The sequence below is a fragment of the Lactuca saligna genome, chromosome 9 (assembly GCF_052625555.1).
Source record: "Lactuca saligna cultivar CGN05327 chromosome 9, ASM5262555v1, whole genome shotgun sequence".
Lineage (NCBI taxonomy): Eukaryota > Viridiplantae > Streptophyta > Magnoliopsida > Asterales > Asteraceae > Lactuca > Lactuca saligna.
In genome coordinates, this window is record NC_136425.1 from 132,302,548 (window position 1) to 132,328,676 (window position 26,129).

Sequence of the window (26,129 nt, forward strand, 5' to 3'; positions counted from 1 at the left end):
TCATTTTCAAACACAAGAAAAAATAAAGGAGCTGTATTGTAGAGGCTTTTAGATACCAAACTGGAACTCCTTTCATGTCCGATTAAAGGTAACCAGAATTAACTTGCTCTACTTGGTCAACCAGATGTAGGAAAAACCTACATAGATAAATAAAGAACTTGAAGCACTAAGTATTTTTATAAGAATAACTAAAGAATGATTAAAGGAATAATAACAATAACCAACATCATATATAGTTTGTAGAAAATATTGGATAAAAGCATGAAAACTTACAAGGTTTCCTTCCATATGGAGTACCGGCAACTATTATCTCATTGGGCTTAGTTTGTTAATGCTTATTATATACACAACATTTCCTCCACTTGACTTATTATGGAAGAGGGTCTTAATTCTCATTATTTGCTATTCCAAATAAACATTACACGACAACATAACTATTAATAAAAATAAAACAATAAAAAAAAGGAAGAATCACAGCCTCACTTGTTGGTTCCTAGAAACCCCGCTTCAGAAGGTTCAATAATTCAACAATCCAGGCAAGAAAAATCAAAAGCCACCCATAGCTTGCTTCCACTTGATAAATATATCCCTTCATGAAAAAACATCATGTACAATTAGTTAAAGGAGATGTAATAAATTTCATTTACAATTAGTTAGAAGTAATACAATTTATCTATACGGGAGTCCATGGGTTCATTTTTCCAAGTTCTGGATATGAAGCTGCTACATAAGATCAAAAAATCAACATTTTCCTAAATTTCAAAATCTAACAGTTTGAATGCATGGACTGAGATTTTAACCTAGGAAACATAAAAATTTCAACTTGGAAATTAAAAGAGCAAAAGTAAATGGTAAGTCACAATCAAATGAGATATTAGAAAAGAGGAATAAGAGGATTACGTTTCATGATTATGGAATTTTATCGAATAGAAATATTGGATTCTTGTTTGGCTTTTTGTTGATTTGGGGATCAACTTGTGTTATAATGTGATTGAATAAAAATAGAGTATTAATCAAAATTACCTTGTAAGCATTCTTAAGAACCAAAGATCATGATTTCATTTTCAGGACAATCAACCGCTGATTTGCATACGGGCTTTAACCTCAAAGTCTTATTTTTCTGATTTGGAGGTGAAGACGATTAGATTGTACGTAGAAAAAAAAGGAGAAGGAAATGAAAGAAAGAGGTGTTGTTGAAGAGAAGTAAGAATCATTCCATCATGTCGATGTCGATGTAGAAGATAGAAAGCTAAGCGGTGGTGGTATAACTAAATGAAGCGGTGAGAGGGAAATCATCAGTTGATTGCATAGTTATGCTCAGATGACCAAATAAACCCTAGTCTTTTATCATAAGCAATAGGATGGATTTGAAAAGTAATGTGTCCAACGGATTTATGTTTCAGTTTTGAATTTGATTCAAAGGTGGAGGGGATAACACGTAATGTTATACCGCAAACACTCAGGGAAAAAGTTAATAGTGCATATATGATGTGAGTATAGGCAGGAAAGAATGGGAAATCGGATTAGAAGGTTACATAGAGAGGGTAAATGTGATATTTGAGAGCGTAATATGGTTTAAATCTTTGAAATGGAGAAGAGTGGAGGTGGAGGAGGGTTATATAAAGATTAACAGATGTAGGAGAAAAAAAGGCAACATAGTGGGGAGTTTGTTGGACTATCGAAGACTGTTTATAAGCTCGTGTTTGACCGAATCAATAGGGTAAAAGAGAGTAATACTTATTCAATGCCAATCGTTTTCAATTGAACATATAAGATTTAGTTTGTTTTTGTTTACGAATAAGATTTATTATTTGTTAATGCATAAATTGCTTGTAAATATTACAGTAATGTTTGTACCTTTTAAAATTCAGCATTTAAGGATAAATGTTTATTAAGGTATAAAGATATATATAAAGTGTGATGATGTCAAACCAAATGTAAAAAAAAAAAAAAAAAAAAAAAAAAAAAAAAGGAAAATAAACAAAAAAATGATATCAAATCAAATGTCAAAAAATTGATTAGATTGAGTTTAGGATGGGTAAATTTGATTAATGGGGTACTTATAGCAGAACCCTTATTTAAATATGAGTAATTTTTTTAAAGTATATATGTAATAAATTTGTTGAAATTATTCACATGTGGCTATCATGACTCCCTGTAGCAAATTATAGTCAATTATAATGGTCATATGTGAATATTTCCAACAACTTCGTTACTTAGATGTGTACAAAAAAATTACCCAAATATGAACACATCGAAAAGATAATTACCTTGATAATTTAATTTTTCTTCTTTTTTATTTTACCTTTTAGTTTTCATTTGGTATAAAATTTAACCTAAATGGTAAATATTTGTAAAATCACACCATTTTCATAAATATCTTCTTTGAAATACACTACTTTTGTTACAAAAAAAAAAAAAAAAAAAAAAAAAAACACTCTAAATTTTACAAGTTAAAAATATGCATCGTCATTTTATAGAATTTTATTGTTTAAAATATTAAATATAAATATTAAATTACCAAGAGACGATAAGGGTTGTTTGTTTACCTCTTAATTGTAAAATTAAGAGGCAATGTCTTAAAAATTCAGATTCATATCGTTTGTTTACGTCTTATTTTTTACGTCTTAAAATTAAAAATACCTCTTAATTTTTCAGAGATGAACAAAGTCTGATTTAAAAAAAAAAAAAAAAAAAAAAAAAAAAAAAAAAACATGCGTTTCTTTTTTTTTTTTCCCTAAGACATAAACGCACAGCCGCCTCCTCCCGCGTCTTCTTCATGCATTGCGGCTTCTTCCCCCTTCATGTTTGTTCCCTTCCCAGCTACATACTCCGACGACTCCATTGAATGACGCCGCCCAAGCAAGCAACACCGACGGCGCTCCAACCGAAGAAGGACGACGCTGTTGCACCTTCTCGCTGCTGCAAATCGACAGGTTTGTTGCTCCTTCTGAAAATCGATTGTTGTTCTTTATTTCTTCCTTCTTTCCCCCAAAGTCGAAAATCAAAAAATCGAAATAAGTGGTTATGTTATGCTAATCAGATTTGTTCAATCATAATCTAGAGTTGATGTTGAGCTTTGATTTTGATGTTTTATGCTTGATTTTGATAGTATACGATCGAATTTGAATGTGTTAAAGGGATATGATGAAATGTTGTTGTTGAATTTTTGATGTTATGCTTTATTTTTTATACTCAAGTTTTTATGTTCAATATTCTTCCGTGTGCTTATTAAGCTGAAATGTAGTTGTAGAAATCATATTTGTGTTTGATTTGGATGAAGCAGTAAACACAGAAGAAGCCTCTGATTCATTGCAAGAATTAGGAGTATTTGACATTGATGTAGAAAATGATGAAGCAGATATCATTCATGGTGAAATGTGGACAGAAGATGAAGATCTTGATGAAAAATATTTATGTTTGATTTGGATTTGTGTTTAATTTTGATTTATGCTAAATTTAGATTTTATATGGTGTTTATATTTTTTTTAAATACATATTTAAGAAATTTATTAAGTTACTTGATAAATAAATAGTTGAATTCAATAAAAAATAAAACAGAAAGGTAAAATGGTCATTTTAATAATTCAGCAAAACAATTCAAATGCCCCAACCAAACAGCATGTTAAAAATTCAGCTCTTAAAATTTTAGACCCTCGTAGAAATTCAGATCTCTTAAAAATTCAGATTCTGCCAAACAGCCCCTAAGTACAAGAGATGGATACCAATAACATGAAAAATAACATCATATTTAATGAAGTTTGCTCCATATATTATAAGATTTTAAAATATAAAAAATAAAAGTAGTTTTTATATATATATCGATATCATTGTTCTTGTCTTATGTATAGAGTTATTTGATAATTATGCTAGCAAAAACAGCTCCTCACATGTCCTGGCTAATTTAAATTGTTATAAATATTGTTTTAAGAAAATTTAACTGAATCTATTAATATTACAAGCAGTATGATCGACCGCCTTAATAAAAGGGAAATTGACCTTTTTGTTTTGTTCACATCTTGATAACTTTTTTTTTTACACATCTAGGTAACAAAGTTGTTAAAAGTGTTCACATATGACTGTTATGATCGGTTGTAACTTGCTATAATCGTCATAATTATCATATGTGAACACTTCCAACAAGTTCGTTATTTAGATATGTAAAAAAGTATTACGCATATGTGAACAAAACGAAAAAACAATTACACTTAAAAGTCAATTTCCCTTTTTTTTATCTATTAGAAAATTAGAAAGTGTTATAAAATAATTATTTGGGAAACAAAAGAATTTATGTAACGTAATGCATGAAAAATATGGGATCCATTTTAAATGTACATATTAGACTATTCGTGTTTATTGTACCAAAAGTTGCTCCATTGACTTTTCAATATTGAAAAATTCTGGTCAAAAGATTGCAACAACTAAACTTAATATGCAAAAGGAATAAAGAAAATAATTTGCCGCGTTGTCTTTTCATATTTCAAATTTGGTGTTTATTGGCTTTTTATGCCATCTAAGAAACCGTTTGACCAATTTTTTTTATACATTTAATTTATTTTGATCTTTGGAAATAACTCGTCATCTTCTTATTTCTTTTATTTCTATGAGTGTTTTTTTTTCTTTTAATTACTTAAGAGGGCAATATTTTATTTTTAAAAAAAATACCATTTTATATTATTTTGTGCATATATTACGATAAAGTTTATTAAATTATAAAAAATATCAGTATTATCAATAACAAAAGATTTACCCGGTACTATTGCTAGAAAAAGGTAACATGGATATTATATGGTTAAGAAAATATAATGTATGTATTTTTTACAAGAAACAAATCATTTTTTACCGAAAATTGAGCATGATCTCTATGTAACTAAGACATATCTGTGAGAAAAAACTATCACAATTTCTAACGATTGAACATACTACAAAAATATACTATAATTCTAATTATAACAGTATAATATAACTTGCAACCTTAAAAGGTGTCAAATCTACTCAATTCTAAACAATAACTAGTGTTTTGACACTTACTCAATAACATCAAATCTTCTTATTACTCGAGCATAATCTTCTAATTTGCACTCATGTGCTAATTGGGTATGAACCTTTAGTATCTTATTACTCAAGCATAATCTTCTAATTTGCACTCATGTGCTAATTTGGGTATGAACCTTTAGTTTATGTCACAGATAACAAAGGAGCAAACCTTAGTAAGGATATTACAATTTATTACCCAATATCACAGTATAAAGATGCAACACATATAACACTATGTAGTGTGACTCAACTGTCTCAACCCATGATTCCTAAGCTACATTAATCTAATCTCGAAATAATCTAAATGATACCACACTTGATGTCTCAACCTAGGATTCCCAAACCACATTAATCTAATCTCAGAATAATCTAAATGATACCACGCACGATACCAATAAAAGGAATAGTTTTCAATCTGATACGTCATTCACATCAGTGTAATGTGAGAACTAACAAGACGATCACAACCACATCAATAGAAAGCTAACAAACATATCTTTATAACCATGACCTTCATTGCATCATTATGCATCAATTACTACATTTAATATTGCATATGTAATACCCGTTTTTCATAATAGGTATTACTGTTTCATAATGGACAGGACTTATTGGAAGAAGGTGATAGATTACTCCGAGACAATTTTGTGGATATAAAGATCATCGAAAACGGAGTTCGTAAGAGGAAGTTATGACCGTTTGAAGTTAGGGTGAAAGTATGTTGTTATTTCGAGAAAGTCAACGAAAGTCAAAGTCGAATGGTCAACTCTTGGATTACCTCGATGTGGTGGTATACTCACCATGGCGTGGTAGTGAGTAAGTCACTGAGACACATGTCGAGCGTTGAAGGACACATGGCAAGAGGACGGAATACGGGGCAAGTCAGCAACCGCCTGAACACCACAACGTGGTAAATAAACGACCACGACATGGTCATGCATAGGTATAAATAGATTTAACTTGTGTCATTTTGAGGGTTTTTGCGATTCAATTGGGGTAGTGGTTCAGGAGGTGTTTTTGGGGAATCGCTACCTCTATATCGTACTAGTGCACGGGGGTATGTGAGTCGATTTACGGGATCAAAAAGGTATATTTTATCCCGTTTTACGTAAATACGTTTATGAATATTTTGTAAATGGTTGTTATATCGAGTATGTGTTACGAGATTTCGTGATACGATGTTATTATGAACTCGGTAAACAGATAAATGTTTAATTTGAACGGTAAGGTTTATATACACTAGTTTACCTAGAATTTGTAGATTAGGCTAACGGATTACAGGGTTAAGTCGTTAGGTGATATAAATTGGAAAACTTGATTAGTTTGGTAACAAATAGTTATCGGGTTTAGCTAATGATCAGATAATTGATCATTGTGGTTGATATAGTCGTAAGTTTAGACAAGTTCTAATGAACTTGATATATTGTCCAAATAGGCGTGGACAAGTGATAGATTTGGAAGCAGTAAAGAGCTTGAGGTCGGAATCATAGTTAGTCTTCACTAACTAACCGAGTGAGTAACCTGGCTTCTTTTCTAGATATATGTCATTAAAATGTATGTTATTATTGTATTGTGTTGATTATGTGTTAAATACAATAATATGATTATTGTGTATTTTTTTTGTTTAGAATTGGAACCCGTAAGGTTATACTTGTACTTGGGTATGAAAAAATTACTAGTCAATGGCGCACTTAGTGTCTAAATGCTACACTTGTAGATTGATACTGGTTAATGTAAGTCAATGACAGACTTAGTGTTTAAACGTCATACTTGTATATTGTTAAAAAAAAATGTGAACTAGTAGTGGGTATTTAGAAGTTCTAGAGAAGTATAATTATGGAAATGAGTGGAATAATAGTTTATGATGGTAGCCTTGATGGTTGTAATATCATCAGTAGAGAAATGCAAATTTATAATGAACTTAGTGTTTGTAATGCTATATTTGAAGGATTGTTGCAGAATAGTGATGGTAGTCTTAGTGACTGTAATACCATTATTAGATGAATTACTAATTTATGTAATATTAATTACTATGAAGAGAAGTTATAGAAACTAATAATAGCTAACATGACTGTAAGTATACCATGTCTTTTGAGTAAGAGAAAAGTTTGATAACATGGTTAGTGACATTGTATGTCTATTGGGTAATAGGATGTTAGTGTACCGTTAGTGTGCATATACCTTCTAGACTAAAGTAGCTTTGTTGGTCGTAAGGTAATGTGATAAGGTTGCATATATCATTGATGGAGTTATATCAAGAACGACATTGTATCATAAATTTATAGGAATAGAATTGATAGTAGCTTGGGCGATTGTAATCTTGTTATTTGAGGAATTCAAATCAATGGTGGATTTAGTATATGTATCACTACACTTGTAGATTATTTATAAGGAATTGGTGGTATGTTTGGTGTAATTACCACTGTGTGGGAACCAGTTGTTAATGGTATTCTTAGTGATGTAATTACCACTGTTAATCTCCGATGCAATTAATGGTTATTGTGGTATGCTTAGTGCTGGAAATTTTTCTATGATAGAATAATGTTAGTTATGATAGTCTTAATGAGTGCAATATCATGGACTAATATTTGTGGTGGTCTTGGTGACTGTAACACCATGGTATTAAGAATAGCTATTAGTAGTGGTCTTGGTGACTGTAACACCACGAAATTGAGAATCGTTTTTAGTGGTGGTCTTGGTTACTGTAACATCATGGTATTGGGATCGGTTCTTTATGGTGATCTTGGTTTGTTGTCGAGGTTCTTTAGCCAAAGAGAGTAGACCCTCATTATCGCAGAAGATCTCAACAGGATCGACTATACTCATAACACCTAGATTGATGATGAACTTCTTCAACTGCACAACCTCCTTTACAACTTCATTAGCTACTATATACTCCGACTATGTCGTCGAATCTGTTATGGTCTCTTGCTTGGAACTTCTCCAAGTCATTTCTCCTCCATTCATCAAGAACACAAATCTCGACTGTGATCGAGAATCATCTCTATCATTTTTTAAACTTGCATCTATATTGCCCTTTATATTTAGCTATTCCTTATCACCAAAGACCAAGAACGTATCTTTAGTCCTCTTAAGATATTTCAAAATGTTCTTCATTGCGATCTATGACTTTCACTTGGGTTGGTGTGATAATGAATTTTCATGCTCAAAGCACATGATACATTATACCTAGTACAAATCATGGCATACATGATTGATCCTATAGCAAAAGCATATGTGACTCGACTCATCCTATCAATTTCTTTACTAGTATATGGATATTGAGTCTTACTCAATCTTTTTTCATGTTGCATAGGAACAAGGACTTTATTAGAATATTGTACCCTGAAATTATTCAAGATCTTATCTAAGTATGTACTTTGGCTCAATCCAATTAATCGTTTAGATTTATCCTTGTAGATCTTTATAACAATTATATACACAACATCTCATATGTCCTTCATAGCTTAACATTTCCTAAGCTAATATTTTAAACTTTTCAGTGTTGGAATATTGTTTCCTATGAGTAGTATGTCATCGACATACAATACACAAAAGAATACAGTCCCACTAGCTCTAACATATATGTATGGTTCATCTTCGTTTCTTAAGAAACCAAATTCTTTGACTTTCCAATTGAAACAAATTTTCTAGATGTGAGATGCTTGTTTGAGTCCAAAAATGGACCTCTTTAGCTTGTACACTTTATTTGGATATTTGGACTGTACAAAACCATCATGTTGTGCCATAAACACATCCTCAGTCAAAAAGCAGTATTTACATCCATTTGTCGTAAACATGATTAGCTCAAGTTCATGCGTATATCTAGAACAAATGAATAAACTGGTCACTTATCAAACGGGTAAACATGATTAGGTCAAGTGTTTGGCAGTTTCATTAGATGACTAACTCTTTGTTGATTATTTGAGGAGAATTAAGACCTTAAAAAATTAATGACTTGTTTAAGTGGGGGACTATTGAAAATGTTGCCCAAGGTTATTAACTATTTGGTAATAATTCTAAATAATAATAGGGTCCTTTTGGGTTGGCCTCATGACACAACTAGCAATAAGGAAATGGAGAAAAATAAGTTGTTAATTTATTAAGTAATTAATAATTAATTGGAAATTATTTTGGTAATTATTTAAATAGTTTTAATTAATTAAAGAGCTTGAATAGTAATTAATTCCTAGATATTAGTTGGAATATTCCAGAAGCTCTTGGAAGATGACGGTGGATGATTTTGATATCCTTAGGATATGGATAAGACATGTTTTGAATAAGATAAAGATAAACACTAAGAGTTTGAATCTCTTGAGGATTTGTTTGTTGCCTATAGATAGGGAGCTAGGGATCAAACCATGTATGATTTTTTTCTCTCTCTAATTTTGTTCCCTTCTCTTTCCTCTCTCACTCCATATTGACGAAAATGTAACCCTTCTCCAAGGGTTATTGATTTTCACAATATCCCTCATTTAGGTTTCCTTGGTGCTGCTTCTTGGACTCTTGGGTTTGACTACGTTAGAGGGATTCTCATTTCAGTCATTTATCCATTGTAAAAGTTGTTAATGACAAGGTCTCAATCAAGAAATCAAGAGGTATATATCCTTCTTTCAGATTGATTTTAAAGTACGTTGTTGAAACTAGTAAAATCTATATCTTAGGATGCATGTACACTTAAGTAATTTTTTTTGTTTCTGGTGACATGATTTAGTGTATTGATGCTATAAAAAACCAACACAACGTGTTATGATTGAAGGCGAAATGAAGTTTGTGGTTAAAGGGTATTATGACTTTTTTAAATGATAATTTTTTAAAACATTTAAAAATATGAATGGTTTTTTTAAAGCTCTTAAAATATGAATAGTTTTCTATAAAAGATTTTAGAGATCGAGATCTTACATAAGATCATTTTACGTTTTGCAAGATCGTGATCGTAAGATCGGATCGATATTAAAATATCCTATTAAAATAAAATAATCTTCAAATTTGTTTGCAATGTCTTGTGTACAATACTCATTAAAATTGATATCCACTAAGACATGTGTACAATACTCATTAGAATTGATATTCACTAAGGCATCGATGATGTAGTTAACTTTAACTTTTTAAATATGAAACATAAATCTTGTTGTTACAAACCACACAAATTAAGAAGAAAACATAAAAGAACAAGATAATTGTCATTATATACAACTAAATACATAAGATCATAAAGATAGTATCATGAGTGCCTTAATGTTCTATATAATTCAAGATGAATAGACGAAGTGATAATACTCAATGAGACTTTTTGCCTCACATGTGATGCTCGATTTTAAGTTGTATGGACGAGCTTTTGAGGCTCAACTATATAATAAAGACTAAAGAGGTATTATCACATTGGGTTAAAATCTTAAGATCCTAGTCCGAATTCTAAGATCCCAATATAGATCTTGCTTTCAGATAGATGCTAATATGATCGAGATTGTTTTTCACCAGTAGGATCTTAAAATTGTAAGATCTTAAGATCAAGATCGGGATCTTAACAACCATCATTGAAACATTAGAGGGGCCATTTATGTAGAATTTTCATTTTACATAAATCTTCCTAATAATTTATAAACATAAATCTTGTAAAACAAGATAAAAAAAAGTGATTTAAAAAATGAAGATTGAAGTAGTATAAGGTCTTTTATATATAAAAAAAACAAAAATTAACATAAATCTTGTGAATTTTGAAATATTTAAATTTTTCTAAAAGTTTTCACCGATAAATCTTGCGAAACAAGATAAAATGAAGTAATAATAATAAAAAAAAAAAAAAGAATGAAGTCGTGGAGGGGCCATTTATGTAAGTTTGCTTATGCGTATCAGAGTATCGGCGCACCTCCCTACGCAATATTTGTATACTTTTGTTGTGTTGTATAGCAGCTCCCAAAAACTAGGTCTCCAGCTCCCAGCGACTTCTCTTTCACACAAAGAGAGAGGAAGGGAGGGAGGGAGAAAGGGAAGAAGAAAGAATCAAGAATTATGCCGACGTTCACGACAATTGCTCTCGAAAATCTACTAGAACATAGAAATCCGAGCACGAATTCGTCGACTCTCAAGAGCCAACAACCCTCCACCAACAAACCTAACTATCTTCAAAATCATGTAGAACAAAATGATGAAGCTAAAGAGGAGGAGAAATTGAAAGCAAGGAAGAGATTGAATCACATCTACATATCACCTGCTCTCTACACGACTCCAGAACCTACTCCGATTTTGGATTATTCTTCATCTGGCTCTGTCTCGTCCTCGCCGTACGTGTTTAATCGGAAGGGGCGTGGTGGGGGAAACTCCGCCAATCGGAGAGTCGATGGGTTTGAGGTTCAGGGAAGTGGGGCCCAGTCGGTTGGAAATGAAGCTGAGACGTTGCCTGATGGGGAAGACGAATTGGTTGAGAGTAGTTTGATTGGAGGAGGGGGTGAAAATGGAAATCGTGGTGAGGTTGAAGGTGAAGGTGCGGAGGATGATGATGACTTTGTAGATCCTCGATGTGAGTCGTTCAGTGTTGCTAGCTCGAGCGACCTGAATGATTCTGGGAGACTAGGGCTTGAGAATATGAGCGTCATTTCTAATCAAATCGGGGAATTCTATGACGCCATTGAAGGTAAACAAAACGTTTCTTTAAACCTGGTTGACTTGTGTGCTCCTGCTCTAGATTTGATTTTATGTTATTTCTTGCCTACTTCATTTCTGAGTTTTCCTCGATGGTTTGTTCAAAGTAAAGACTAGAACATATAAACCCTAATCCCTTTTCCATCTTTCCAGAATTTTCTAGCAATTAATTTCAGGTTTTGTTCCATTGGCATAAGTTCCAATCCCAATCAAACACAGTAGAATCTGCTCTTATTGAATCATACTTCTATTGATTCAACAAATAGTAATATCATCTAAACACAAACTGTAACTTTTGACACAGATTTCTCCTCGGATGGATCTATAATGAGTTTAGCTTCATGTAGCCGCAACCTAGAATCAGAGTTGCACACCACACGAATCACTCTAATTGATGAAATTGAGAAGCGGAAGATCGCCGAACACGAACTTGCTACAATGCACACTCAATGGCAGAAAATCAGCAAGATTCTACTATCTCAAACTGTCTTCAAGTTTCTTGAAACACCTTCAAGTGAAGGTGTTTCTATGCAGTTTGACATTAATGAAATGAAGCAGTTTTCTCAGGAAGTTGTTTATGCTCGATTTGTGTCAGAAGCCATGGCAAAGGCTGAAGCTCAGGCGGAAGCTGAGCTGGCAGCAGAGGTGGTGATAGGATCCAAAGATAAAGAGATCTCCAGGTTGAAAGACAGGCTGCAATACTATGAGGCTATGATCCATGAAATGTCCCAAAAGAACCTTGAATCTATGGGTATGAATATGATCCCTTATATCCATGAAATGTTTTAAATTCGGATTTATTTAAATTCCTTTTTATATAAAATATATTTGATTTTTGCAGAGGTGGCAAGAAGGCAGAGAGAGAAGAAAAAGGGGTATAGAAAATGGTTATGGAGCTGTATAGGAATGTCCATTGTTATTGGAGCTTCTGTGATTGCTTACTCATATGCTCCACCTACTACTACTACTACTAATACCACAGAGTCTGAATCTGGACATGATTAGTGGTTTTATTCATCAATCTTACTTGTTTACATGTCAAATAATGCAACAAAACATTGAGGGGTGATTATGACCAAATGGTTGCCCAAAAAAATTGAAGTTCACAATTTTGGTACTGATTACAAGTAGTTGGATTTGGTTGGATCTTTAAAAGGGTTTAATACTGACGTGATAAAGTTTAGGTTGTAGATGAAATGGATTTAATGAAAGAAATGCTTTTGGCATGCTATTCATTTGTTTTTTTTTTGTGTGTTACATGGTGTTTAGTTTATGTATGATTTGTCAAAATATTGCTTCTAATCAATCATGTTAATGCAAGGACCTCTTTTTATTTGGGAGATCCGATTTCAATGTGGATTGAGCTCTTTGTGGCGATAGGTGTTGTTGATCTTATGTAGAATTTAGAGCATCCACAACAGTATAATTTTTTTATAAAGTTGAAAAAGGTCATATTGTAAATGCTTTACAATAGGTGAAGATTTGTAATTGCTTTTTCAAAATGAAAGCTTTTGAAAAAACTCATATTGTAAATCCTCTAACAATGAATATACATGATGTTTTTGAACAATGCAATTTGGGCTTTAGGCTTTTAGCAGCCACAGCATGAATTTCAATTCCAACGTATGAACGTAACTTGGGCTTTTTTGAAACTATTGTATCCTTGTTTATATCTCACGTGACACTTTTGAACAGAATAAATTTGTCCTCTTTTTATCTTGTTTATGTCATAAATGATGGTTTTAAACAATGTAAGATCCTATCCTCCTTTTGTCTTGGCAAAAACAAAGAATTTAAATCTTATTCAATTCTAATTTGGATTGGATTTCTTGTGGGTATTTTGCTATTGTTCTTGTGTAATCAACCTAGGAAATTGCTAGGGAAATGATAAAACTTGCCATTGGAATGGGATGGTATTTGCATGAGAACGACCTTTTTGCAAACACCATCTAATCTTTTTGTATATACCAATACTTTCTTGGGTAGTTGTGACCATGGGGACATGGCTAGTTGCCAAAGTGTATTGGTTTCATACAAGGTTCATTGTTATTTTTTTTTTCACTATTAAATGTTATCTGGATAAATAACATTTAAATTTTTTTTTAAGATGATATTACACTAGCAAAAAATATGAATGCAAAAATATATGGTAATTTGGGATGAGAAACAATAGTTGGAACTGAATTGGAACCAATTATGCATAACATTCTCGGTTTTTCTCTAAAAGTATTTAAAATTTTCAATAATATATATATATATATATATATATATATATATATATATATATATATATATATATATATATATATATATATATACTTTTAAACATAAAGAAATAGCTAGAAAAATCCCTAAACTATATGACCTTATTAACGAAAAAGTTATCCTTCATTTTTTATTTGCAATTAAGCACAGGATACCCATAAACATTTGCAAAATGGGTATTATACTCAGTTTACCGTATTAACGAAAAAGTTATTCCTCATTTTTAATTGTCTGAACAAGATGTCAAATCCATGCATTATTAACATTCAAAATTAGACATCTATTTAATCGTTGTGTCATTTCTTTGAGGATGGGATCTCAGGTCCGTTAGCTGGAAGGCTTAAATTTTTCCTATGTGAACCAACATTAAAAAAAAATTAATAATAATAATAATAATAATAATAATAACAACATTTCCCGTAAAGCTCTTTAGTTGGGTTGAAGACGTAGCTTAAGGCTAACCCACGCGTCTTGCCGATGTGTCCGGCCTAAGGACGCGTGAATACCGCCCCTAAGGCCGGTGGTTTGGGTCTGGCCATGTGGCGTGGATGGAAGGATGGACGAAGACGACAAATAAGAAAGCAGCAGCAACAAATGATCCTTTTTCCCCCTTTTCCTTTGTATCCATAGAAGTAAAAAAGAAAATGGTAATCGAGGGTGAAGAAGACAACCAAAACGTAAATAGGAGGACATTCATATTTGCTATAATTGAAGTTATAAATTTGGTCTAGGAGGTTGTGTCTTTTAATTTTATTATACCCTCTCATTTTTATTTGAATAAGTTAAACATTCAACTATATATAACTATATATGTTTATTTAATTTGAAAAATTAATAAAATGTTTATTTGATTTTTTAATTAGCAAAATGATTACTTCAGTTTATAATTATGTTTTTTTTTTATTTAATCTAATGTTAAAAAAAATAAAAAATATAAATATAAATGATGTGAAGTGGTAATCATTTCCAATATCTAGTGAGTAAATGATGGGTTGGTGATGGAGCTAACGTTAGGCCTGGAATCGTGTCGTGTTCGGGTTGGCGTGTCACGGGTTGGCGGGTTGACGGGTCAAAATATACCAACCCAAACACGACCCATTTATATATACAGGTCACAGGTTGATGGGTTTGAAACATAAACCCATATATGACCCGCCAACCCATTTATTTATACGAGTTCACGGGTTGGCGGGTTTGTAGGTTAGATTCCATAAATAAACTTGAAAATTAAACATGATTAAATTGTTGATGGTTGATGCAAACATATCCAAATTTTAGACACTTAAGTTTTAAACATCCAAATAAAAATTAAAAATATTCATAGAAACATGTTTAAACTAAACATTAATACAAACATAGATAATTCAAGTGGTGTATGAATCAATGGTATATATATTATATAATACTTATTAAATATTAATACTTGATACATAAATACATTTAAAAATAAAATATAATTTTTTTTATTAAAAATATAAACGGGTTGGCGGGTCAACCCGTTAATTTTTTTAGAAACCCATATATGACCCGTTTAATAAACGGATTGACGGGTTGGCGGGTTGACGGGTTAGCGGGTTGAAAAACTCAACCCAAACCCATTTATTTCGTGTCGTGTTACGGGTCGTGTCGCGGATCGTATCGAGAATTGCCAGCCCTAGCTGACGTGACATTGAATTGGCAACTCGATACTTTTCGGATGGCTTGGATGCGACCACTACCCGTAGCATAAAAGAAAGCAAACCTTTTTATTCATCTTGGGAACAAAAAGATTAATTACAATTATCAAACCAATTTCATTGTTTGATGTTTATCCTTGTCCAGGTTTGCTTTATTTTATCTTCCCACATTCTGAAGTTTATAATTATACAGGATTTCAACTATTGCTTAACGAAACATTAAAAAGACTAACCAAACATACATCGCTGAATCTTGTGGCTCTAATTCAAAACAGTTAAATATAAAGAAAGCAATGTAATCTCAAAAAAATAAAAAAATACCACCACCTTAGGGTAAGATAACATAAGGCTAATAACATATGTAATGAAAATTTGAAATATTAGAAGATGTGTAACAAAGATGCAGTTAGACAACATCTGTACTACTGAGTTGACCCAAGTGCAAGATCGTGCCAAATATCTCCATCCGCTTGTGGTGCCTCATGATCTGATAAACAAAATGATCTTATCAAAGTACATAAATACAAAGCAACTTATAAATGATAATGAAAATTTGTTCTTTGTTTGACACAATGGAATGGAGTGGAGTATTCCATTATTCTGTTCATTACATTCCATTCGATCATACCAAAGGCAAACAGACCCTAAGAACATCAATGGGGCAAAATATAGAGAAAGCTGATAATGAATTTTGGGAAGGTTTTCTGGTTTTTACAGCGTCAATGGAGTTCAAAGAATGCTAAACCATGCAAGTTTTGTTCAATTGATAGATAAATACTAACAACCTAATCCAAACAAGACATGCGATTCAGTTATTCAGTCGTAAATAAAGCAGATACCAAAAAAAACCCTAAGAAGGTAAATAGATAGAAATATTTGTTTGTTAACAACAAGAGAAAACATACTGGAATCTTCAGCATCATCATTCCGAGGGACGAGTGATGGGGGTAATGCGAGATCTGTTAAAACAGAGTATCAACCATTTAATTTAAGCATAATTTCTCCAATTTCATGAAGCTTTTAGTACTTCAAGAAAGAAAGTGAAAGAAGTAAAGTACCATCGTCAGGAAGAGTATCTCTCATCCATTCGTCGTCGACGACGTCAATTAAAATCCCTAGGGTTAACTCTTGTGCCATTCTTGGGCCCTAATTACATCATTTACAAAGGGAAAGAAGATGAAATTAGTTTCCAATGATACATCGTTGTTATGCAAATAGATTAGTCAAAGAATCGAACAAGTAGAGCTTACAGTGGGGTTGTCGTGGATGAAGCTTCACAGCGGAGAAAAAAGTTGGATAGAAAGGGGGGAATGAATTGTCTAGTTGAATTTTTCTAGGAGGGAGGGGGAAGGGATTTGAAGAAAATGGAGAATAATTGCAAAAAGGGAAAATGATCCGAGTCTTACACTAGTTGAAGCAAAGCTAAGCAAAGAAAAGAAAAGAAAAGAAAGGGAGAAAAAATAGGAAAATAAATTTATCCTCCGGAAAGAAATGGAATAAAAATTAAACATTTTATTCTTTCTTTCCGAATCCTCCCAAATCGGAAGGAAAGTTAGGAGGGAAGTGATCATTTCATTTCCTTCCACTTCCTTTCTTTAGTGAAACTCGGAAGCATCAATCTCTCTTACTTTCCTTTCGTTTCCATTCATTCCCTTTTTTTTTCTCTCTTTAAGTTGAACTTAGGAGCGGCATATAAAGTATCGTTTTTGTTCTATCTAGTCTTTGTTTCATCATTTACTATTGAACTTGTCCTAGATGTTTAAAAAAATATCTTTATTATCGGTTATTGAAGGTTTCAGGCGACTTTGTCAACTCCAACGACTCTTCGGTCATCTTCTTTCATGAGTCTCTAACGAACATTAGTTTTCCGGTGATTTCAAACATTTTCTTGAAATCATTTAAACCAAAATACACATGTCAGATTTGTAGGTCCTTAAATTGTAGTTCAGAAAACCAAGAACTTGCCGGAAAAAACAAGAAATCACTTAGGGATGAAAACTAAGAACATGCATACATGAGGTTTGAGGGTTCTGAAAATAGATGAACACACTCCTAAAAATGATTTCTAGATGTACACACTCCTAAAGTCTGGAGTCGTCCCTTATGCCCGGATCACCACCTTCATGTCATGTGTTCGTCTTCACCTCCACTGTCTTAAGTCACCTTTATCGGAGTTCTAAACTACCAGTGAGTTATTTTCAATGCTAAACCCTAATGTCATCGAACCTATGTTGGTTCGAGGGCTAGAGTTTTCAAGTTCGAGTGTTAGGGTTTTTTGGCAGTGGCAGCCACACTAGGCTAGCTAGGTTTTTAAGATCAAAGTCGTCGCTAGTAAAAGGTGTAAGGATTTTCCAAAGTGGAGTCATCGATGTAATCATCTCTCGGTTTCTTTCTCTGACAAATTCGACATCGGATACTACTAGGATTCTGGTGGCTGAATATTATTTCTTTTTTCATCAATGTTTGGTTCATCACCAACAAAGTCTAGTCAACCACCAACGAAGTCTGGTTCATCTGTGCTTCATCAACGTGTGTCGAATTCCGACGAAGTCCTTAGCAAAGTAACCAGGCACTTGGAGAATGTGCTCCACCGTTGGAGATGCGCTCCTCCTAAAGCATAGAGAATGTGCTCCTAACATGGAGAATGCGCTCTTGATGTAAAGAATGTGATGTTGGGTCAGAGAATACATTGGATAGATCATGGAGGTTTAAGGATATGTTGCTTGATGTTGATTGTGCTCCATGCATAATGAATATGTCTTACGCATGAAGAATGTATTGCCTAGGCGCATGGCATGTGGTCATACACACCCCTCAAGGTTGAAGATTCTTGAAGCAACTACATGCCATCTTGTAATTAACTAATTCCTTTTAGGGCCTAATTATGGATATGCATTGCCCATTAGATTTAGTGTATCCCTATGTTTGCCTATAAATAAACACACATCTCCATCAACATTCTTATGCTAGATATGTTTGTCCAAATTTTAAGAGAGCAATCATTGTGAGGATAAGAACATATCCACCAAACCATATTAAATATTGTGTTTAGGTTTATAAGTTTTTGATTTTTGATTTTCAGAAGTTATTTTGCTTCTTTTTACCGAAATTGGTTATCATTTTTCTAAAATTGCTTAACTTGTTTTGTTGTTTTCCAAATAGTATGTTGTTATGAAGCTCTCGTCATGAAAAAAAACCAATCAAATATTACATAAACATATATCAAATGATGAAAAATAATGTTTAATTTAACATAAATGACATACTAGTTCTCATTATATTTTTGCAAATTCTAATTTCTTTTATAAATACATATTTGTAAATAAATGTTATGTAACTATATACATAATTATAGAAATATTTATTATGTTTTTGTTCGATTTTTGTTTAAAACGAGGTATTGAAATTTATTCCAAGATTTTAACTCTATGCCTAATCCGGTATGCTTCTAATTTTCCCTTCGACCAAAATTTTCATGGGCTAATTACTAATCTAGCCAAATTAAAGGGGGTAATTAGCAATTTTTAGCCAAAAATTAATAGATAGCCAAAAATAGCCCACGAAACTGTAGTTTTCGAAATTCGCCTACTGTTTCGTCATTTCATCTACTGTTTTGCAATTTGTATAAAAAAAAAACATTTTTTCACATACAAAACCGTAGGTAATATATAACCTACGGTTTTCTCTCTAATAAGTACGGTTTCCCAAACCGTAGGCTACGGTTTTGGAGAAAAAATCTACGGTTTCTTTTATCTATTATTTTAGGGGGTTTATCTACTATTTTGTCAAAAAAAATATTGTTTTTTTTTATCTACTATTTTGGGGGTTTTATCTACTATTATTTCCAAAAAACTACGTTTTGGTTATTAAAAAAAATTACAAAACCGTAGGTTTTTGGGAAACCTACGGTTTCGTTTTTTTTTTTTTTTTTACAAGTCGACAATGCACAATTTGTGCATTGGGCACTTGTACACCGTAGGTTTCGTATGAAACCTACGGTTTTATATATTTTTTTTATTCATTTTTTTTTTCAAAAACAATTACGGTAAAATTTTGATGAAAAGTAGACAAACTTGGTTGTTTTTCGGGTGCTCCATTGAGAGAAAAAGTATACAAAACAAAGAAAACAATAAAAAAAATGGCCTAATAAAAAAAAAAATTATTTATATACTTTGGGCTAATGGGCTAAAAAAAAATAAACGGACCCATAAAACATTAGCTCATTAGCAAAAAAAAAAAATAGTTTTCTCAATAGCAGTCAACTGCGTTGACCATAATCAAACTAGGATTGACTACAGTTTTGTGGACTATTTTTGGTTAATCCGTATATTTTTGTTATTTTTTAATAAGTGATTAAGAAAAATGACTAAATTAGTAATTTTCCCAATTTTCATGGTGTTAATGGCTTAAGAATTTTCATTCCAGAAACTTCTACGTTTCTTCATGATTTCAAATCTCCAACTCTCTGTAAACCCAACGATTCAAAATTCACATGGCGAGAATCACTTCCATCCTCTTCTTCAAGCTCAAACATCAAACTCTCTTCTCCTCCACCTCCTTATTCCGCCACCACCTCCCACCGTTAACCGTCCCCATTCCACCCACACCCCCAAACGAATACTTCTTTTCCCGACTCTTCAACAGCACCACCACTACTTCCTCTCAACAAACAACCACCCCAAAGCGCAACACCAAGGTAAACTTCTCACTCTCCGACTCCGAATCCGACGATGATTCCCAATCGCCACCAACGCCAGCCGTGAAAGAGATCGACAAGAGGAAGCTACCGCCACCGTACGACCCATTTAAGAAAACCCCAGTAATCCAAGAACCCGATGACCCCACAAATCTCCAGGAAGTGTTTCACAAAATACGCACAGAAGGTCTCAACGATAGTGCAGTCAAGATGTTCGACGGATTGTCTAAAGACGGACTCACCCACGAAGCGCTTGAATTGTTTTCCCAGATCAAAGATAAAGGCCAGATGCCGGACGTAGTGGCGCACACGGCTGTTATCGAAGCGTACGCCGCCGCTGGTAAAGCTAAAGAAGCCCTGAAGGTGTATACGCGCATGCTTGCTTCCGGCGTCCTGCCCAATGCCTACACTTACTCGGTGTTAATCAAGGCTCTGGCGGGGTCCGGTGACCAGAAATTGTTAGGGGAAGCGAAGAAGTATTTTCTGGAGATGATGGGGAAGGGGATTAGACCGAATCCGGCGACATGTGTGGTGGTTATGGAGGGGTTTGTGAAGGGAGGAAAGGAAGAAGAAGGTAGAGAAATAGTGGTGAAGATGAAGACCCTTGGAATGGCTCCTGATGAAAAGGGTGTGAGAGAGATTTTGAAGAACAAAAGAGGTCAGGTTTTTCGATCAGTTATCAACATTTTATTTGAAAGCTGAAATGAGTTAAAACATAGAGAGATTACAAGTCGAAAGACAATGTCGAATGCAAAACCTTGGTTTTTGTGACGCATCTATTCAAATTTGCAGTTTAATTTTATGATGATTGATATATCTTGGGTAAACACTCATTGATTAATAACGAATTCAAGAAAATCACTTTGATACATAAAACGTAATTAGACAACAAACATGTCACACTCAATAAGACAAAAATCAAGAATCCGAAGGGGAACACATGGAAAAAGCTGCTGCTACATAAAGATAATCTTCCGATTTTTCCCTCAGATTTCTGTAGCATCATGGTTATCCACTTTTTCCCATTTTGACCAAGATCCAAAGCACACCACACCACACCGACTGCCAGGGCGGCAGTTGGTGGCTTCCTCCACCCTTTTTCACCGGAGCAATGATGGTTAACACTTGAAGAACAGAAGAGCATCAACTAATTAATAGTCTTGCTTCTTAGGGCATTCAGATGCCCTGTGCCCTGACCTCCCACAGTGGAAACAAGGACCCGCAAGATTTCTGTTTTATTCACACATTCATTCAGTATAACCCTCGGATTTTACTTGTATAAAGTTGGCCAATGAATAAATATAATAAATAGCAACCTACTTCTGTTATTTCTTTATTATATTATTCTAATTTCATTTCTTCCCATTACAAGGCCTTTAAAAATCTACCCAATTAGTTTTACAAGTAATGTCCCGATAAAAATAAACCGAAAGTATATGATGTCATAATTGGGTGGAATTTTTAATGTAAGATGTATCAATATTTTTTTTAAAGTACAATGTTGTACTACCTGTCCCTATTTCCAAATGATGGAGAGCGTGAAGATGAAGATGAAGATCGTCTCTCGCCAATCAACCAATCACTTCCACCAGTGGTTGTCCTCGACCCTCCACCAGTTCTAGAGCCTCCTCCACTTGACCAACTACCACCACCACCACCACCTCTACCGCCACTCCTACCGCCTTGCCGGAAGTTATCCCCTCCACCACCGGATGAGAATCGACTATTACTACCCCAACCTCGGGACCCACCGGAACCTTCCCTTCTTGAACCTCCACCACCTCGTGAACTTCTCTCCCTGTTTGAAAACCTTCCATAAAAATCACTCGCTGGACCATTGTCTTCCAATGCAGGCAACTGCAATTCATATCCGTTATATATTTATCTTCAATACGACAAATTAACAAAAACAAAAATAACAGATACATTTTCCAAAATCGAAAAATTAACTTCACCTTGTTAATTTTTGTAATAGTGGTGCCAGGTGGCATCACCTTAGTTAGTAGATTTTTAGCAATCTCTTCGGGAAGATCAAAAACAGCACCTTGAACCTGATGACAAAAAAATATATATATATATATATATATATATATATATATATATATATATATATATATATATATATATATATTACAAAAAGCAAAAATCTTATATCTGGTAGGGCCCACCACCAACTGTTATTTTTATACCTTTTTATCTGCAATCACATGTATTTTTCCAAGTGCACCAGCAGCCGTAGCATACACACTAGACAAAAATCCAGTAACCGTTCTAGCAGACATGTACCCTTGCAACGACGACTCAGAATCCCGCGTCATTTGCAACGTCATCCATCCCTATCACGCAAAATTACAAAATTACCCTTAAATAAAACATAACAAAAATCAAAATAAATATACCTTTTCATGTGTGATTAAAGAACGGGAAGATGGTGGTTGGGAGAAACCGCTCATGTGTGCAAGGGCTGCAGCGAGAGCACGTGTACCCTTTTCATCAATTAGCTTTTGGGCAGTTGGAGTGAAGAATTCTATGGAGTCATTATGAACACATGAAAGGGTAGCGATTACTTGTTTGACTGAGGAATCCAATAGATCTTCGACAGCTGGCGGACTTATATATTCAAATTTGCATCCAACATCTTGCTCCAGAGATCTAACGGTTCTCCTTTGATTATTTGTGTACATCAAAATCGCCTTCCCTTCCTTTCCTGCGCGCCCCGTTCTACCTGATCGATGCACAAAAGTTTCCGGATCGTTCGGTAGTTCGTAGTGGATAACCTAAGTGCAAGAAATAGCAACCTACTTTCGTCATTTTATTGATTTAGTCGATTTAACTATTTTATTTTAAAATAATAATTAGATTCATAGTTCGGTGGCTAAATCGATAAAATAAAATAGTTCGCTACAAGAGATTAAAAATGGTGAAAGTACATTACATTGAATATAATAATGATAATTACAAGATATAATAAATTAAACAAAAGAAGCATACCAAATCAACATTGGGTATATCAAGTCCACGAGAAGCAACATCTGTAGCAACAAGCACTGTAAACTTTCCTTGTCTGAATCCATTCAGTGTTCTTTCCCTTTGATGTTGAGATATGTCACCATGTAATGCCTCTGAAACAATACTACTAGTCAACCCCAATGACACCTCATCTGCATCCCTTTTTGTTTGAGTGAAAATAATTGTCTTCCCACCCTTTGCATATACCTAAATCCATATCTCAACCTTTTAAATATAAGATTTTTCATTACTCAAAATAATAATTAAAAAAAAAAATTAATGGTCATACAGTGACAAGATCACCAAGCATTGACCGTTTTGAAGTTGAGGTGGATTGTATAGCATAGAGCTTGATACCTTCCGCTAGCTTCTCATCTTGATCACCAACCTTTTTTAATAAGCATCATGACATATTTTAAGACAAATAAGAAGAAAATATTATGTAAATTGGAATGTTAACATGTCAAAAAAAAAAAAAAAAAACTGACCAAATCAATAGTCAAGGGGGACTTCAAATATTTCCTTGAGAGTTTTTGAACCCAACCAGGCATAGTTGCTGAAAAAAGCATGCTTTGTCTTTGTGAAGGAAGTTTTTGTAAAATAACTTCAACATCTTCCTCAAAACCAACCGCAAGCATTTGATCAGCTTCATCAAGAACCAAGAATTGAACTTCCCCTAATTTCAATATATTACTATTCACCAGGTCAATGAGTCGACCGGGTGTCCCAACCACTATATCAACCCCACGACTCAGTTGGTTTTTTTGTAATGTGTAAGACACACCACCATACACACACACTGTTTGTAAATAAGGTGCAGATTCTTTGATTTCATTTTCTACTTGCTTTGCTAATTCTCTTGTAGGTGCTAGAACTAAAACTCTTGGCATTCGTCCCACAATCCTTTAGATAAAAAAAAGAATGAAAAAAAATAGTTAGATCCTATAAATTATTGGGATAAATAAATACAAAGTGTATATTGAAAATTGTTTTGTATTTGAAGTGAAAGTATGTTTTTATATAAAAGAACATTTTATTTATTATTTTTTTGCATAGGTACCTATTTCGAGTTTGTTCATCCTCTTCGGTGAGTTTTTTGATAATAGGAATTGCGAAGGCTAAAGTCTTCCCTGTTCCTGTTTTTGCACGACCAATAATATCTCTGCCTTCTAATGCAGGAACCAAAACGGCTCTCTGAAAATCCAAAAATTAATATCGCAATTAGATTTCGACAAAAACAACCTTAAAACAATTGTAATCGCAAAATACTAAGATTTTTGGATACACGTTTTGAAATTGAAAGGTGTAATAGATGGTATTATGATGTGATTTTGCTGCTTTTTGGAGCGTTATCACGTTTAATCGTAAGATAACACATTTTTAACAATGGATATGTTGAAAATGACAATAGAAGCATTTAAGAAGTGCATAAATTAAAGGGAAGAAATGGTGAAATTACCTGAATTGGGAAAAGTTTAGTGATTCCTCTCTTAACAAGAGTTTCAACCAGTCTTTGAGGCAACCCCAGTCTACGAACTGAAAGTTCATCATCATCGTCATCATTACCATCATCAATGGAGGCTTGAAATTCAGACTCATCGTCATACTCAGCGTCACCATCGTCTTCCAAAGAAGAACCTTCATCGAACACACCAAGACCCTTAAACGCCTCCTCACTAAGAACTGAATTCCGCGCCGCAATTGCCGAAGCCACGAAAGCAGAACCACCTCCGCCGACGCCGGCGCTACTATGTCTGAGTCTGGATAGGGAAGTGAAGTGGGTTTTATCGGAAGACAACGCAAAAGCTAAAGGGGATGAAGGTGTGGTGGTTTTCTTCGAGATATGCTCTAGTGAAGAAGGCGTTTTCGGGAAAATGGAGGAGACGCCTATGATGGAGGAAGAACACGACATGATGGTGGTGCTGGTGGCGGGATTTCGGAAAAGGATAGGAAGATAAGGGTGAGAGGTTTATGGATGTATGGTAGTGCAGACCTCTACCTCTTGCCTGTGACTAAACCCACGAATTTATAGTACCCCATTTTTGTTTGTTTCTCGAGTGATTTTACTGGATATTTAGCCAAGAGTATACGTATATAGGATTATGATTTTGCAAATTATTTCGTTTAATATAGTTTCTGTTAATGTAAATTAAACATTTGGTTAATTATGTGTTGGAAGTTGGAACTTTGTTTTATGCATTCTGACCTAAACTCACAAAATTCTTTCTCAAATTCAAGATCAAGTTTGGGATTCAAGGACTTTATGTAAAAAGACTTTCTCCAAAACTAATTTTTTTAAATATGTTTGGTTTAATTTTTAAAGAGCAAAAATCAAAACTTGTTTTTAAAAAATGTTTGATTTAACTTTTAGATGTAAAATAACTAAAAATGATATGGTTACTATTTTACATTATTTTATACATAACAATTTTTTACGTATAATTTATAATTTTGTAATTTTTTTATTAGACCATGATAATATTTAAATTACGTTTATACAAAAGCAAAATACAAATTGTAAATAATTCATAAAGAAGATCATAAATTAAGTTCATACAAAAACAAAATACAAATCGTAAATAATTCATAAAGAATATCACAGAAAGTGTCATATTACATTCATCTCTGCAATGTGATTATATCTTCTGCAATAACATCTCGTATCGTTGCCATATACGAATCGTTATCACTCGTGCGACATGTACTTGGACCTTCTTCATAAACTTCACTACTACTACCATCTCGTGTGGGATTGTAGGATTCTTCTTGTGCCCTATTGAATGCTTCATCAAACCTGCCAAACT

The 26,129-nt window shown here is 33.5% G+C and overlaps 4 protein-coding genes across 5 annotated transcripts; 2 read left to right on the plus strand and 2 right to left on the minus strand.

The window, feature by feature from the left end:
- The first annotated feature begins 10,911 nt into the window (after nt 1-10,911).
- On the plus strand, nt 10,912-12,910 carry LOC145017314 (uncharacterized). The gene is made up of 3 exons (XM_078975363.1): nt 10,912-11,671; nt 11,984-12,430; nt 12,521-12,910. The coding sequence occupies exons 1-3, from the start codon at nt 11,050-11,052 to the stop codon at nt 12,682-12,684; spliced, it is 1,233 nt and encodes a 410-aa protein (XP_078831489.1). The 5' UTR covers nt 10,912-11,049; the 3' UTR covers nt 12,685-12,910.
- Nucleotides 12,911-15,859: 2,949 nt separating this feature from the next.
- Nucleotides 15,860-17,025, minus strand: BNS (bonsai). Of its 2 annotated transcripts, none has more exons than XM_078975454.1 (4): nt 16,871-17,025; nt 16,679-16,766; nt 16,526-16,579; nt 15,860-16,107 (listed from the first exon to the last, which is right to left on the minus strand). In XM_078975454.1, exons 2-4 carry the CDS (start codon nt 16,755-16,757, stop codon nt 16,043-16,045), a joined length of 198 nt encoding a protein of 65 aa, XP_078831580.1. In that variant the 5' UTR covers nt 16,758-16,766; nt 16,871-17,025; the 3' UTR covers nt 15,860-16,042. The 2 variants fall into 2 exon arrangements, with proteins under 2 accessions (XP_078831580.1, XP_078831581.1); XM_078975455.1 differs by having other exon boundaries at nt 16,679-16,770; nt 16,871-17,024.
- A 3,004-nt stretch (nt 17,026-20,029) lies between these two features.
- On the plus strand, nt 20,030-21,118 carry LOC145015252 (uncharacterized). The gene has a single exon (XM_078973707.1). It carries the CDS (start codon nt 20,113-20,115, stop codon nt 21,016-21,018), a length of 906 nt encoding a protein of 301 aa, XP_078829833.1. The 5' UTR covers nt 20,030-20,112; the 3' UTR covers nt 21,019-21,118.
- A 16-nt stretch (nt 21,119-21,134) lies between these two features.
- Nucleotides 21,135-25,335, minus strand: LOC145015251 (DEAD-box ATP-dependent RNA helicase 3, chloroplastic-like). The gene is made up of 10 exons (XM_078973706.1): nt 24,785-25,335; nt 24,386-24,519; nt 23,814-24,228; nt 23,615-23,713; nt 23,308-23,532; nt 22,716-23,093; nt 22,506-22,652; nt 22,272-22,367; nt 21,827-22,173; nt 21,135-21,546 (listed from the first exon to the last, which is right to left on the minus strand). The coding sequence occupies exons 1-10, from the start codon at nt 25,235-25,237 to the stop codon at nt 21,468-21,470; spliced, it is 2,373 nt and encodes a 790-aa protein (XP_078829832.1). The 5' UTR covers nt 25,238-25,335; the 3' UTR covers nt 21,135-21,467.
- Nucleotides 25,336-26,129: the final 794 nt, after the last annotated feature.